Raw genomic sequence first — 15,894 nt, forward strand, 5'->3', positions numbered from 1 at the left:
TCAAAAATATTAACATTTACAAAAAATTCCGCTAACTTAACTAGTCTGCCGGCGTCGTCGCGCGAACTCGTAGGCACGTTTGATAATCTATCGTCGTCGTAATAAAAATAAGGCACATTTTCGTAGCGCGCCGGCTCGACGGTGGCGATCGTCGCCTCGCCCCGACCGTCGGCCAGCCATCGGGCTCTCCTCGCCCTTCGTTGTCCGTCGCTGGCGGCGCTGATCACGCCACCGTCGCTCGTCTCGTAAACCGATGATTGTCGCTGCTGCTGCTCTTGGTCGTCGTAGTAACGATCGGCGCTGCCGTCGTAGCCCTCGTCGTCGACGACGCTCCAATTGTCGTAGAGGCTAAAGTTGGCCGCGTCGCCGCTCTTAACGCGAGGAGGCGGCGGTAGCCGTTGATAGCCGTCGCCGAGAGGCATGTTTTTTCTGCGCCACCTCGACAGCTCGGCGATCTCGCGCGCGAACGCCCAGTCGCGCTCCGTGCGAAACTGCGGCGGCGGCGTGGGACCGCCCCGGGCGACCTCGTCGATGCTGCAGTAAATGTGCTCGCTCGGGTCGTAGCCCTCGTTGTCGAGGCCCTGCTGCTGCGTGCTACTTCTACCGGCGCGTAATTTTCTCCTCGCTCTCCGATCCTCGTCCTCGTCGCCGCTGGGCAGGTAAATTTCAGTCTCGCCGCAGCTGAGCTCCGAGTCGTAGCCGTACATGAGCCTCGGCCTCGCCTGGTCCGCGTAAAATTCGCACGCCGCCTGGTCGTTCTCGTCCAACTCGTTCTCGGGCTCCTCGCGCGGATCCACGAGCAGCTGCAGATCCTTCTCGCGGGCCTGGCGCTTTTTCAGGTGCCTGCGCAGCTTGGCGTCGGTGCCGGCGTCGTAGTAGGACCGGCTCCGATCCCGCAGAGCCGGTATCCGGTCGCCGTAGCCCTCGTCGCTCAGCTCGAGATTGCGCTTGATCTTCTGGCGGGCCGTCTGCAGACTGTCGTCGCTGAACACGTTGCCCGAGACTGCCCGCGCCGGGTGACACTCGAAGCTGCGGCTGCGCCGGGCCAGATGGGCGTTGGCCACCGCTCGCTGATGCTGATGCTGACGCCTGCGGCTGCTGCTCCAAGTGGACGACGACGAGCGGCGGCTGTTGCTGTCCAGGTAGTCGTACTCGAAGCTCCGTGCCCTGGAGGAAAGGAGGGATCTACGCATGCTCGATTGACGGGTAATATTCGCGGGGTTGTGCTGGTGGTGGTGGTGGTGGTGGTGTCGGTGGTGATGTTGTAGTAGATGTTGTTGTTGTTGATGTAGTTGTAATTGTTGTTGTTGTTGTTGTAGATTGTAGCTGTTGTTGTTGTTGTTGTAATTGTTGTAATCGAGAAGCCGCTGATAGTGTCTTCTCGGTGCCGCCACGACGGAGCTGCGCATCAGTTGGCTCCTGAGTCTCGCCGCGTACTGGCTGGGCAGCGAGGCCAGGGCACTGCTGCATCGTCTGCCGCCGTCTCCGAGCGACGACGAGCAGGCCAGCGTTATGTCGGCGAATCGCTTGTTCTTGGCGCGAAACTTGTCGATCAGCCGCTTGTTGAAGTTGACGCTGAGACAGTCCTCGACGTAGATCTCGGGTATGCGATTGGCGTTGCCGTTGTGGTGGCGTCGCGGTTTCAGCAGGAAAGCGTCGGTGACGGTGTACTCGCTGGTCTCGGGGCTGTTGTGGTGACTGTTGTAGCGCAGCAGGCCCTCGTCGACGGTGCGCGAGCGCGCGAACGGCGCGCGTATCTTCCTGCAGAGCGAGCGCACGACCGCCGACTTGCTCCTGACGAGGGGATGCTTGCCGCGATGATTCGAGGGTGTCGTCTGCGTCGTCGCCGTCGTCGTCGGTCGTGTCATTGTCGTCGTCGTCGTTGATGCTACTAGCTTACTACTTTCGACTCTCGGCGGTGGTAGCGGCAACGGCGTCAACGGCGAGTCGTAATCGTCGTAACAGCAACAGTCGATATCGTCGAGGTCGTCGACTTCGTCGTCGTCGTCGTTCAGCAACGACGAGTAGCCGTTCATGTTATGTCTATTGTTGTTATTGTTACTACTAGCGTCGCTACTGCTCAACAGCGGACAATGGCATTCGCTGCAGGGTGACAGCCTAAGTCGGTGCTTGCGCCTAGAGCGCCTAGGGGGTATCAGGGGTATTGGGGATACGACACCGGGTATATAAACGTTTTTAACTGTCGGTCTGCAAACAATCATCAATCTCATGTAATTATAAAGGTTCGTTCTCCATAATTACCAATTCGCAATTCATTATTTTTTATAACTCATAACTAGCTTTAAATTACTCAATGGATCCTTTACGCTAGTGTGTGTATATATCTGTTTGTGTGTTTCGTTTGGGTTTGTTTTTACGTGTGATCGAGTATGTTATTGTTTTTGTGTTCGTGCGTGGGTCATGTACGATGTAATTCGTTCTCGAGAGCACCCATTCTTTTTCGTTTATCGAAATATCCCAAAGAAAAATGTGCGGGTGCACTGTGCAACTACACACAGACTTCTTTCAATGATTTTTAAATGTTATAATAATGCGCGACGCGTAGAATGGGACGCTCTCGATCGATCGATCGATTTATCATTATTGTATCGCGAGTAATCGAAAACCCGCTCGCTAAATGGACATTGGTCAAGTGCATGAAGGAAGTGCATCACTACTGCTGACTATAATGATGATAATGCTACCATTGAAAAACGTCTCTCTCTCTCTACTCATAACGTGGTGTTATCGTCTGTCGATTGGTCGATGGCGACGGGCTTATGATCGAGTTCGGAGCGGGGTGTTAGGGCCTCGGTTCGCACATTAGGCGTGTTTATGTACATCAAGTATGTATAGGTAATGATCCAAGCGATATCGAGGGTTTGCAAGCACATAGGATAGATCCATACACAGAGAACTAGTCTAACGTATAATTCTATATAACGGGGACGCATAGCGATCCTCAATGTCCATTTAACTGGTGGGGAATTTTCCTTTATGTCTCGGCCCCCATCTTTTTTTTTTCACAAAGTTTTCGAGCTATCAGACTTGAGAATCGATTGAGTCAACAAGTGCACTCGTGGAATTATGGCGCTTTTTATCGTGCAAGTATCGCGCGCAAGGAGTCTGAGAGCTGGTAACTTTTTTGTTGTTTTTTTTTTAATTCCTCCGCACTTTCCGATAATATTACAGAATCAATGTGAGTTTTCAAGTTGTGACTCGGGGTGCGTGATGTCTCGATACATACGCGCTTACACGTGTGCGACGATACATATAGTCGATAAAATTTCTAATCTCTCTTTACGCACGTGTAAGTGCATATATACAATTATATAATACGGATTCAATAATCATATCATGTTTCGTGGCGATGGAGTTGTGAATCAAAAAAGAAGAGATGGTCGAGGTTACGAGAGGAAAGGAAGGTAAGAGAGGAGCCAGAGTGACGATAAAGGAGCTTGTGTGTGTGCGCGTGTCCAATATATGTAATAATATAGAAAAGAGAGGCGGCGAAGTTCGTTGCGCGCTTGTGTGTACTCACATGAGCCTGGAGCCGCGCGGCCTCTCGGATTGCGTGCTGAAGGCGCTGCTCGTCACCGAGCCGATGCTCTCCATGTCGGAGTCGCCGAGATCGGCGAGCACGTCCTTCTCGGGACTGATGCGGCCGCGCCGCGACCTGTGCATCCTGTGGGCGTGACTGTGCGAGAACGAGTGCGGCTCGTAGCTTATCGACGGCAGATCCGAGTCCGACAGACCGCTGAAGCGTCTCTCCCAAACTGCGTGCAAAAATATATACACGGTAGCTCTTGGTATTTATGATACATATGATGAAAAGTCGTTTTTCTCTCTCTCTCCGTTACCTCCCATACTGCCTTTGTACATGGTGTGCATGGGCCTGTTGCGGTGCCTCATGAGTCTCGCCCTCTCCTCGAAGTCGTGCGTCACTCTCTCCTTGAGGGCAGCGTTGAGATTGGCTGGTATTTGAGGCAGTTGGCGTTTTTTCGGCGAGCCCGTCGGCGTCACTGTGGCTGATCTCGAAAATCTGTGAAAAAAAAAAATACTCGTTACGCCAATTCGAAATTACTTTTTTTTTCAGTAAAAAATCCGCGTATAAGAGACCTGTTGGTGACGTAGCCGCCCATCGGGCCGTAGGGAAAGGCCCTGTGGTCGGGCGGCGAGAGCGACCGATGGCCCGTGGGGCTCTGCGATCTGCCCCGACAGTGCATCCTCGGCGAGTCCATGGGCACGGCGCTGAGGGATCTGTGACTGAGCATCGCCACCCTGTGCGGATCGTCCTGTATAAAACGCGCAAAAGTTGATTAAAATAAAATCACCGAATATAAACTTGGCGTTGCGCAATCGATGATTACTTACCGAGAGCTGGCGAAAGTTGACCTTGCGATAGGCCGACTGGTATCCGGACATGGAGGCCGGATGCTCGCGCAGACCCATGAGAGCCGCTCGTTTACGGCCCTGGGGCGACAGGTCACGGCGACTGCGATGCTCCCCGTCGACGCAGAGCTCCTTCTCGGGCGGCGGGCTGGAATAGTGGCTGCACGAGCGAGCGACAACAAAAACAAAAGATTAGTCGAGCGTTGACTTTGGAGTATACGAGTTGTTATGTCCATGCGCGATAATGTTTTTTTTTTTTCACTCGTATTGTTCAATACGCATGTATGCTATCTAAGAGTAGGCCTCGCAGCGATCGCAAACGACATTCAAATGCACATCTAATGTTATGTATATAATGTAAGGTATATATATATGCGTGTGGTTGCGCTCGTCTCTCATCTTTTTCCTCTTTAATCGCGTGTATGTATGCTTTTTCACGAGGATGATAAATTGCGCTTATATATGAATTACACATACGAGTATACACACGTGAAAGCTGATATGCGCTCGGCTATGTACTACTGCTGCGCAGCTATACTACTACTGATGCTTGCATGTCGCGGGGAACACGTTCGAACGTCTGTGCGCACGGTATATCATAACGTTAAAAAGATCGGTATATATATAATACGAGCGCGTCTCGGGTCTCGTGGAAGTGCTCTGCGGCACTGAATTTTTGCGTTTCTTCTTCTTTTTTTTTTTTTTTGGACTCATTTCATTACGTACACACGACTCGTCTGCGTGACGACTACTTTATACATATAAAACCGCAACCCCCTCGCGTACAGCGCGTGTGTATGTATGTATACGTAACGGAAGCGGGCCAATGTGTCGCATACAAAGTACAATATATAGCTTTGCGCCGAAGAAAGAAACGTGTATATAAATGAACGAAAAAAAAAACAAGAAGTAGAAGAAGAAGAAGGAATATAAGGCAACGCGAGTATAAAGTATAAAAAACACATATTATATACCGTGCCCGCGTTTACGCAGAAGGTTTTGCATCGTACGTGTGTTGGTGGGTGTGTGTGCGTGCGCGAGCTGCAGCACTGTTGGATCGAATCCAAGTGCCGTTTCATGGGGTCGCGCGCACTGCTGCTGCTGCAGCTTTAAAGCTCGCTCTGTACATCCCGAATTGACCCACACACACACACAGACTCGCAGAGATCCCGACGCGACCAAAATAACCGAATCAAATTGACGTATCCCGACGACGTCGACTTTGTCCAGAATATAGACATGTCTCTCTCTAGCTTTTTCTTTCCCTCTCGGAGCTGCTGCTGGCTGGCGCAGAGCAGCAGCAGTAGTAGTACCAAGCCGCGTATAGCCGCGCCGCGCGCTTCGACTGATGATAACTTTCTAGGCCAACCCAACAAAGAGAAACCCGACAAAAAGCCCGTTTTTCTTTTTCTCTTTCTCCACGCGCGCAACTCTGCTCTGCTCTGCTCTCTCTTACTCTCTCGCGCTCTTTCTCTCTAACCCCCCGCGTGCGAATCGTATAGCCGTCCCGCGCGCTTCGACATTGCAAAAATAAAATTTACGATTTTGCATTCACGCGCGATTCTCTCTTTTCTATAACGTCTCGGTATATAAGTAGGATATTTTGCACACGCATACAAAAAAAAAGAACCGTATAATAATTTCGAATGACGAATTGCGAGAAAAAAAAATAAAGTATAAGATGTATAAGTAGCCAACTTGGCAGAGAAACCGGCGGATAAAATTACGAATGTATAAGACGAATTTTGCAGGACTTCGGCCGCGAACATATTTTTTTGCTTCTTTCTTTGTTTTTTATCTATTCCGCAGTGACAAATGCGGAAACGAACGAAACCGAAAGTATACGCGCGTTTCGATAGGACAGAGAAAGAGAGAAGAAAAGAAATTTGGCCCGGTTCCGGCGTGCGGCAGAAGATGAATTTCACTGTCTTGCGACACATGAATGTTTCAGTGTATCAATAGTCAAATCCGTAGCATTGCGGATCATTTATACTTTTCGTTAGGTCGGTGTGTTACTACAAATATTTCATTTTCAATTAACAGCATATTGTTTTTTTCTCGATATGGTACGGTTTATCGTGGGGTATGAAAATAACGATGAATTGGTTTTACAGAGCATTTACTGCATGACAGCAAGTAGCATAACAATACGTAACAATCATCAGGCGTTTCACTAAGTTTTGTAAAAGCCACTGCTGATGTAACAATAATGCGGCATCTAAATTGGCGATACTTGGCGAAACGATTAAATCTCATTGGCGATTTGGATATCCATCGATCACTATCTATTATGATAATACATGGATCAACATGATCTACTTTGGTACTTGGAGCGTTACAATATTGTATTTGTAAATTACAAATGATACCATTGAAAAAATGAGAGAGGCAAGCTCGGTGGGGACGTTCAATAATATCGATGTATATGGATTCAAACGATGATTTCAGAAAATTACATGAGTGGGTTGAAGCAGCGCATGATTTTTGAATATAGATATACAGAAAAATATAGAATAAATCATTGCTCGTACCGCTTATAATTTGGCGGCATATGAAACCTACAAAAATATAATCACAAGGCATTGTATCAGAAAAACAGGAGAAAAAAAGTCAACTGAGTTTTTGTATTTTCGTTCTATCAATTCATATTTAAAAATTGTATCGATAATATATGAGGTATAATACACGAAAAATAAAAAGAAGAGACAATACAAGTGTACTTCACTGCGGCGCGCGTATATATAATATGTATTTCATTCTTTTCAAGCAAAATTGTTGAACTCTACGTGCTCGCTATCTCTCGCTCTCTTTTTCTCTCTCTCTCTCTCTCTCTCTCCCAGGGGCCACCACAGGTGCGAGATTAAATAATTGATATTCGAAACCTTAGGAGAAAAAGAAAAAAAAAAGAATGGAATTGTCTGATACCGCAATTTTTTTCTTATTTTTATAACCATTTCGAAATTCGATACCTCGCGCAAAGTTCGAAACGACGTGAACGCGCAGTGTGGTGGTTGGTCTCGCGTTATATTTTATACACTCGAACTCTTCGACGAGTTATCACAATTATACGGTAAAAAATCATTTTCTTTTTTTTTTGGTTTTGAAAAAGGTTAATGTCACTAGCGTAACACGAGAGCTTGCACAAGCTTCGTTAATTGCGCGCACGCATAGCACGACATACCCATCGTCGCTGTAATAATATTGCAGATCATCACTGATCATGTTCGTCCGATGACATGTTGGCGAGGTATTGGCGCAACGACGCAACCTCGATCAGGAAAAAAAATTACACACACACTCACGCACTTAAATGAAAAAACAACAGCTCCACGAAACCGCACCGAAAGCTCGAGCGAGCGAAGAAAAGTCGTCGCGGCGCGTCGTGCCCGCGCACTACTGCGGCGGGGTAGTAGTCGCGATTCCATGACTGTCGCGACACGCGAAACCCACTTGAGTTATCCTATTAGTCGCGTATATATTGAACGTTTTATTAAATATGCGGCTGTGCAGCGGTGGCGGTTTTGTAGCGGGACCATCTATCTATACACACGTAATATAGCGGCTGCAGCGGTGGTGGCGGCGATGCGGCCGTGTGGGTGGGAGAGAGTCGAGCTTGCGAACGTTGTATACGTGTGTCTGTGTGTGCGTTCGTGTATCGGCGCGTGCACGCGAGTTCACTGCAGCAGCAGCAGCAGCAGTCAACGCGTCTACGCGGCGACCGAAACGCGAACGAACGAGATCGTCACACTTTCCAGCAGCAGCAGTAGTCGCGCGCCGCGACTCCTACGCGCGTTATACATATACACACATCGATATGCAACGCGTCATATAAATATAATAATGTTCACCACCACCACCACCACCGGTACAGTATGCACTTGCATCGCATCTCGGGGGGCGGGGGAGAGGCTTCGGAATATCAATCAAGTTTTCGATTAAATTCGAGAGTAACTCGTTATGACGATTGAGCGCGCAGACGACAAATCGGCAATATTATTACGTGGTATCGTAACGAGGACGAATGAGGTTTATAATATAGCGGAGAGAGATTCTCGTCCGAGGTAAGCGAATGCGGTGACTTACGAATTCAACAATTTCATGGCATGGCCCAGCACTACAAGCTCTTTGACGTAGCAAGCAAGCCGCTCTCGAAGCTCGTAACGTAATTAGCCGATGATCGAAGTGTAACTTTTTCGAGACACATTGCGACACACACACACGTACACGCGCGCAACTTTGGAATTTTCACTGTACGATTGCTTGGCACTTGGCTAATAAAAAAACGGCGCACTATTTTTCACGGGCTGCAGTGACACTGACACTCGACCATCGGAAGCGCACCCAAAGCACACGATCGGCACTAAATAACTATGAACACACACATCGTATCAAACAGCAGCTGCAATTATGCGGTCGTATTTTTATTATTATATAAAAGAGCACGTAAACAGATGTACACGCTGGAATGACAGCAGCAGCGAGCAAAACACATTTTTTTATCATTACATAGCTGCGCGGCAGCACGAGACTTGCGAAGCGAAGCGAACGAACGAGCGAGCGAGCAAGAGAGAGAGAGGTAGAAAAGAACTTGAACTGACGAACTAATCCGGTGATTGAGAGCAGCGGGTAAGTGGGGCTAGCTAGCTAGCCAGCTCTGCTGCTCTGCTCTGGCCCGTTGTTAATAAACACTCGCTCAAAGTTGTACTATCGGGCAGCTGTAGTATTTATGTATAAAACAGCGAGACGATGTGATCCCTCGGAGCTTTATTTCCGATCCGGTCGCGGCAGGTCCTGCTGCTGCTGCTGCTGCTGCTGCTGCTTGCTCGGCCAAAGGATCTAGATCGACTGTCCGCATCGCGCTCTGCACCCCCGCGAGTTTCTGCGAGTTTCTGCCAGCCAGCCAGTGCAGTCAGCAGTGCAGTGCAGGAGTTCTCTCTCTCTCTCTCTAACTTGGGCAAGTGCACGCTGCTGCTGCTATAGCGATTGGCTTGTTGCCCAGTTTTATAACTTGGCTCGCGCTCCAACGTAGAGAGCTCCGCGATGTACGTTGATGTATGTATACGCGATCTCCGCTGCCGCCATCCACGGCCGCCGTCGTCGTCGTCGCGACTGCTCTTGTTACTACTGTACTACTACATGGCTATATATATATATAGCTACTGCTATTACCGACACACACTCGTGTGCTGCTGCTGCTGCTGCTGCCGCGATCACTGACGACGCGCTGCCCCACGCGTAAATGCACGTACGTATATATACTCGCGCGCGCGCGAGTGCACACACCCCCTACTACTACCACTACTACTACTACCACTACTGCCGCCGTAAGTATAACTACCCTTTCTTCGGCCCCTACACCCGTATATCTCGTATACGTGCGTTTTCCCCTCTTTTTCTCAGCTTTCTTATTCGTGTGTGATGTACGAGGCAAGAAAATGAAACAAAGTAAAGCCGAGACGGGGGTGTGCGAGGTTCTCTCACGGTAGAACAGAGCCACGTTATATATGTATCGCGCACAAAAAAAAATGTGTATGTATACGCGTGCATCCGAGTACACGCGTATAAAAGCGCGCGACACGGCATAACTGTGAGATACGGCGAGCCGAACAAACTCTGGAGCTTCAGGGGGTCTGAGCTGCTGCAAGCTCTCGATGCGCGGCCAAGCTCCAAGCTGCAAGCTGTAATGCACACACACACACACACACACACACACATAGAGACACGTTATCGCACACATTTCGATGAATTATTCCTCTCTTGGCCCCCGTTCGAATTCTCAGTTAGGGTCGTATTATCGTATCTCGTACGTTAACGAAAAAAAAAGAAGATAAGAGCGAACAATTTTGCTTTCTTTTTTCAAAAAAAAAAAAAAAAAAAAAAATTACATACATCGAGCCAAAATTGCTCTTGGGTGCACACACACCCACACACACAGAAGTAGAGTAAAGATGCAAAAAAGGACGCCTTTCGCATGAAGTACACTCGTATTATACATAGCGTCGTAATAGTAATTTTGCGCTCGAGCCAAGCTGCTGCTGCTGCTGCTGCTCGTCGCGCACAGTGTATGTACGAAACTAATAACTTGTCACATATTCGAGATATCTCGCTCTTCAAGATATCTTGCATCCCCCAACGAATATATAGCGGTATTATTATATATTCGTTTTTCAACTTGGACTAGATCGTTCTCCTCCCCCCCAAAAAAAATGAAGTGAGCGAGAGATGGAGAAGAAGAAATTTATAACTTGACCCTCGAGCTACGCGGATATCATCCGTGTATCGCGCACAATGTATTAGAGCAAAAAAAAAAGAAAATAGGTAATAAAAAAAATGACGTTTTACCTGGAAGAGCTGCCGATACTGCTGATGCTCGCGCCATCGGCGGTTCTTCGGTGCTCCCTTGAGCCGTCGCAATCCGTGATGTCGCACTCGGACGTGTCGGAGTCGCTGAGCCTCGAGGTGGTCGACGGCGGGCTCAGATGGCAATCGCCCGGAGTCGTCACTATGTCCTCGCTCGCGTCTTGATAGTAACTGTATACGTGTTGAGCGTTAAAACAAAAAAAACGTCGTCAGCTAGTCGAGACAACCAAAAAAAAAAAAAAGGACGAAGACCGCAGAGCACAATGCTACCGACCTGGGCTGACGATGCTCGTCGAGATAGTGCCACTCGAGCTCCTCGTTGAGCAGCGACGGCGTCAGGGCGATGATGACCTCGCCGAGGAAGTCGTTGGCGCCGTATCTGCCGTAATCCCAGACGGTGATCTCGAGCGAGCGCTGCCTCAGATCCGTCCACCTGATGCCGCTGTAGACGAAGCTTTGGTCCCATCTCGGCTCGTTCGTGTTGGCCAGCGTCTTCGTTCGTCTCTTGGACTTCTCGCTGTAAAGTATATAGGTTTGAAAAAAAATTCACTATTTTTCATTAAATCTTCTTACCTTCTGTCCGGGAGCAGATACATCTTGGCGTAGGAGCTGCGCGGCTGGCCGTTCTTGCGCGGTATCAGGCCGGTGGCGCAGACGATCGACACCACCAGCTGCAGACTGGCCGCGTCGAAGCTGAGCTTCACCTGGAGCCGGCCGCCGACGCTGCTGCCCGCCGCGACGGCCGGCGGAGGTCCCTGCATCGTCCTCAGCTGTCGTTGGTTGGCGGCGTATCGCGCCTGGCCGTAGAGATCCGGCGAGCCGGGCGACGTCACCTTCACCATCGGCTTGTTGTTGCTGCCTCGGCCGTCGTAGAGCTCTGCGATCGTAAGATACACACGGTTTTTTTATTATTATTATTCGACGCCATCCAACACCTCGTGTCTCCGTTTCGCATTTTTCTCTCGTCCTTTTTTTTTTTTTTTTTGCAAACTTATGCAAGAATAGGAAATAGATACTGTATATAACGGGCGGAGGATCAAAAAGTTTCGGGTCGTTCAAAAGTTCGAGGCTTGTTATACGCATTTAGAACGCCGCTCGAGCACTCGGGCACTTTTCTACCCGATATCGATCGGATATCTCGTCGCAGCACCTCTCGACGTCCTGGCACACAGTGTGAATGCGATTTTCGAGAACCACCCAAATTAGCCCGTGTATTCCTCGTTCTCGTTAATTAAGACTAGCGTAATAATATACTTTTTATATACATACATTTGTTCGTGTGTATTTACGTTGTTACTCCCATGAAGGTTCGAAGGGAACAAGCGTAACGACAGGGATCCCTGACAAAAAAAGCATGTCTAGCGTTTCAAATTAATTACGAATGTATAGGGTGGGAAGGTAACACTTTTTTTTTAGGCCTTACGTGGATAATTCGCTTCCATTCTGGTCCAAGCACACTCGGATAGATGAACGTTTACATCGTATATACGTACGCGAAATATTGCTGAAGCATCAATGTATTTCAGTAATTTTGCTTCCGTCGTCGTTGATCGAGTGCACTTTTTTTTGTGATCGTTATGCGAACAGTTAAGATATTATACGTATGAGAAATGCGCGAGTACAGCTGGCACGATGAGATGCAAGAATACATCGAGATTTTTTTTTTAATTGTTATTCAGAGAAAGAAAAGGAAAATAAAATTTAAGTATAGGCTCGTGTAAACACAACATACTTGATAAGTGAATGAATGAGAGATACTTTGTATAATTAATTACACGTGAAAAATCGGTATTGTGCAATCAAAGGTTTAACATCGATTACAAAAATGATAAAAAACGACAGCAAGATGTATCATATACTTAACGTGTGGAGTGATCGTGTCTAAAGTGATGCCTATACAAGAGTATGAATTTCATGAAGGAAAACACGATTTTGTAATGAACATGAGATGTATTCATTTTCCAAAATATTATCATTTCCTCTAATTATGAAGCATAACAACAGTATAATTATCGTGATAGCTATTATAAACTGATAACTAATTATTATTCTACTTCTAATTCAACGTATCTATTTCTCATTCTACCAAACTCGTGTACCATTTTGTTAGATCAGAATATTATTTATTGATTATCTTATCGAGTCTAAATATATTTTATATATTAATTTAGAGGATATTTATTATAGAACGACGTTTATGGACAAGGTAACATTGATTTTCTAGAAAGACGATAATAATAGCTATTATAATGATGAAAAAAAGGGGGATCGAAGCTCGGTATTAATTGGACGGGGAGTTCAGGGAATGGGAATTGATTAAAAAAGAAAAAAAAACCCAAGGATCAGTGCTTTAGGTCCTTACATTATCTATAACTATTCACCTTTCTGTTGATTCGGCTGGCCGATAATTCCCGAGCCGTACTTGGGCCTCCACTGGGCCTGAGCGGCGAAGCGTCTCGCTGCAGTGGGCGTGAGACTGGCCGCGTTCGGATCGTGCTGCTGCTGTTGAACCACCGGACCACCACCACCGCCCATCATCGTCGCGAGCGACTGCTTGCTCGTGTCTCGCGCGACGACGAGCTCGACCTGTGGCTCGGCCCGCGTCATCGCTATTATATCGCTAACCTCCTGGAAGCTCTTGCCCTGGAGCGAGTGGCCGTTCCATTCGAGCACCTCGTCGCCTGTATACACACGACACACAACCACCACCACCATGGTGTGGGCACGACATGCAGATACCACTCAGAGGCAATTTTTTTTTTTTTTTTTGCGTATACGTGTGTGTATGTTCGTGTCTTGATGTTACTACGTACTTTTATACGAGCTAATTCTCACATTTAATCTAGTAACGAGACGTCACTAATAATTGCTTTTCGTCTCTGGTAGAAATGCTCAACGTTAATAATGACCCAATGACCAAAAAGAAAGACAATTTGAAATGTTTCTAAATTTCATTATAATTAATTTGCTGTTTTGGCGATTGTCTTATTACAATTGTGTTAAAAAGGTCAAGCGCATTTAAAATGACTTGAAATTGAATAATTCACTGTTTCAAGAAAATTTAGACTAATTGTCAGTAAATTTGAATACGATAGTACTACTTTGAGCTTTCAACACTAGATGGCGAGTAACTTTATCTGTAAATCTGCGAGTGGCAAAGCCAAAATAATTGTATAAGTCAAAGCACGGTTTTAAAGAATTTGCAGAAGCTGTTGAAATTTTTTCATTGGCAAAAAACTAGCCATAAAATGTTGAGCATTCCTTCTGCCATGAGGTATTCAGACAATTCTTGGCAACGGATCTTAAGTGATTTTAACTAAATCAGTTCGGTTCTAAGTTTTTTCTAAGGTGCTCAAAAAAGTATCATTCATTCTCATTTCGAGTCTGCTATTTGTCGATCGATATGTGGCAAACTTGCAGACTTGAATAATTTCTTTTGCGTTGTTTTGCAACTGTGACAAACTATAAACTATTCGAGCGACTCTCGGCAACTTTTCAATCGGTCGAGAAATTAATATTTCTCTCGAGAGATATCGGGCGAAAATGTTCATTTCGACGTTTCTTAAGAATCTCGATAAAATTTCAAACTAAAGTTGCCAAGTCCTTCGAACATTTATCCGACTATTTGTTGAGGCTATTTTTCATGCACTTTCTAAATTAACCATAACAAAATCATTTACGATCCGATATCACGAATCTTAATACCAATAAGTTTTCGATACATCGTATTTAATGATGGTTTTTCAGCTCACTTACAGTAACGTGAAAAATCTCTCAACAAAGTGATTTAAAAAAACAATGTCAGTGGTGTGTGTCGAGTGAAATTTTTGATGAGAGAGAGAGATTGAGCATGATTGATCTGATTCTCACCGATTCTCAATTGTCCTTCTAAATCGGCGGGACTGCCCTTTTTAACCTTTTCGATGAGGGCGCCGATCGTGCCGTCGTCCAGGAGCTTGCCGCCGACGACCTTGAGCCCGAGTATGCCGCTCTGGCCGCCGTCCGGGCCGGGCGGCAATTTGCACAGAACCATGCGTCCGATCAGCTTCTGTCCGTCGCTACTGGGGTGCCAAGGCGCCGCCGGATGCTAATGAAACGGCGCACGTGTGTGTATGTGGGACACGACACAGCAACGAGAGATGAGTCAGGCCCGGTATCGATATTATGTTTTTTTTTTTTTTTTTTTTCCGAACGAATGATCGTAGTCGGGCCAGTTTTAGCGGTGCGCAGATTAGCGTCAACGAAAAGTATTATTCATAGATACTACTCAACGCTAACACTGGTCGAAGAGGTAGATGTTATGACTTTGAATAAAAGTAAATACAATCTACGCATACATTACATATAAAAATTCAAAGCAACAATTGAAAGTACGAATCAACAAGCAGATGTGCGGAAAAATTGTTCAGCTGAATTAAAAGCAACTACGTTTCAAGCTATAAAAATGTACGCTACAGTATAAGCTACAAAATATTTTAACTTGAAATATCTGTGCGGCATACTCGCAGGCAAATACTATAATGGGCTGTATCGTGACGAGATAAAATTAAAATGTTAACCGAAATACGTAATACTCTTGCAGAGAAACTTGACTACACAGTGACACACGATACATCATACATTAAAATTGAACGAGTTGGTTTGTATTTAGTTGACACTTAATTTTTGACAGTGATACAGCCCATAAGCACAAAATTCATATCTTTATATAAGCGTATTGTTATGTAAGTTGAATAAATGTATTGTATGATTTAAGTTGTATAAGTCATTGATGATTGGTTCGTGCAATAATTCATGGAATAATTTGGTATCGAGTAATTTGGGTTGATTGCGTTGGGTTAATGGATGTTTAATCGAAAAATAAAATTAATCTCAGTTCGAAACTTCTCGTTTTCTTGAACGTTGCATATGATACATTTCTCAACCGATTCGAAATGAGTCTTTAGGAAGTCTCATCGAAATGAAAATTGATTATGGGTAAAAATGAGTTATCGTTATGTAGAAAATTTTACCTGCCCAACTTAAAAAACTCAAGCGCATAAGGAAGATAAGTATATAGTTCATTGCATTCAATCAAAAAGCAACTCTAACGAGTAAAAAAAATGAAGCGCCTTTTATATATATCTGTATAGTGTGAGAGCA

The 15,894-nt window shown here is 46.2% G+C and overlaps 1 protein-coding gene across 1 annotated transcript in view; it reads right to left on the reverse strand.

Annotated features, from left to right (window-relative positions):
* Nucleotides 1–36: 36 nt before the first annotated feature.
* LOC106651607 (regulating synaptic membrane exocytosis protein 2) overlaps nt 37–15,894 on the reverse strand; it is a gene marked incomplete at its 3' end in the record, with an annotated part of 48,295 nt that continues 32,437 nt past the window's right edge. Inside the window, exons 7-17 of the mRNA XM_023462450.1 lie at nt 14,623–14,839; nt 13,134–13,433; nt 11,326–11,629; nt 11,027–11,269; nt 10,735–10,923; nt 6,924–6,950; nt 4,375–4,552; nt 4,120–4,295; nt 3,861–4,042; nt 3,542–3,776; nt 37–2,208 (exon numbers count right to left, since the gene is read on the reverse strand). Of these exons, the coding sequence (XP_023318218.1) occupies nt 37–2,208; nt 3,542–3,776; nt 3,861–4,042; nt 4,120–4,295; nt 4,375–4,552; nt 6,924–6,950; nt 10,735–10,923; nt 11,027–11,269; nt 11,326–11,629; nt 13,134–13,433; nt 14,623–14,839 (4,223 nt within the window). The remainder of the gene's footprint in view (nt 2,209–3,541; nt 3,777–3,860; nt 4,043–4,119; nt 4,296–4,374; nt 4,553–6,923; nt 6,951–10,734; nt 10,924–11,026; nt 11,270–11,325; nt 11,630–13,133; nt 13,434–14,622; nt 14,840–15,894) is intronic.

The sequence above is a fragment of the Trichogramma pretiosum genome, unplaced genomic scaffold, assembly GCF_000599845.2.
Source record: "Trichogramma pretiosum strain Unisexual culture from Peru unplaced genomic scaffold, Tpre_2.0 scaffold147, whole genome shotgun sequence".
Classification (NCBI taxonomy): Eukaryota; Metazoa; Arthropoda; class Insecta; order Hymenoptera; family Trichogrammatidae; genus Trichogramma; species Trichogramma pretiosum.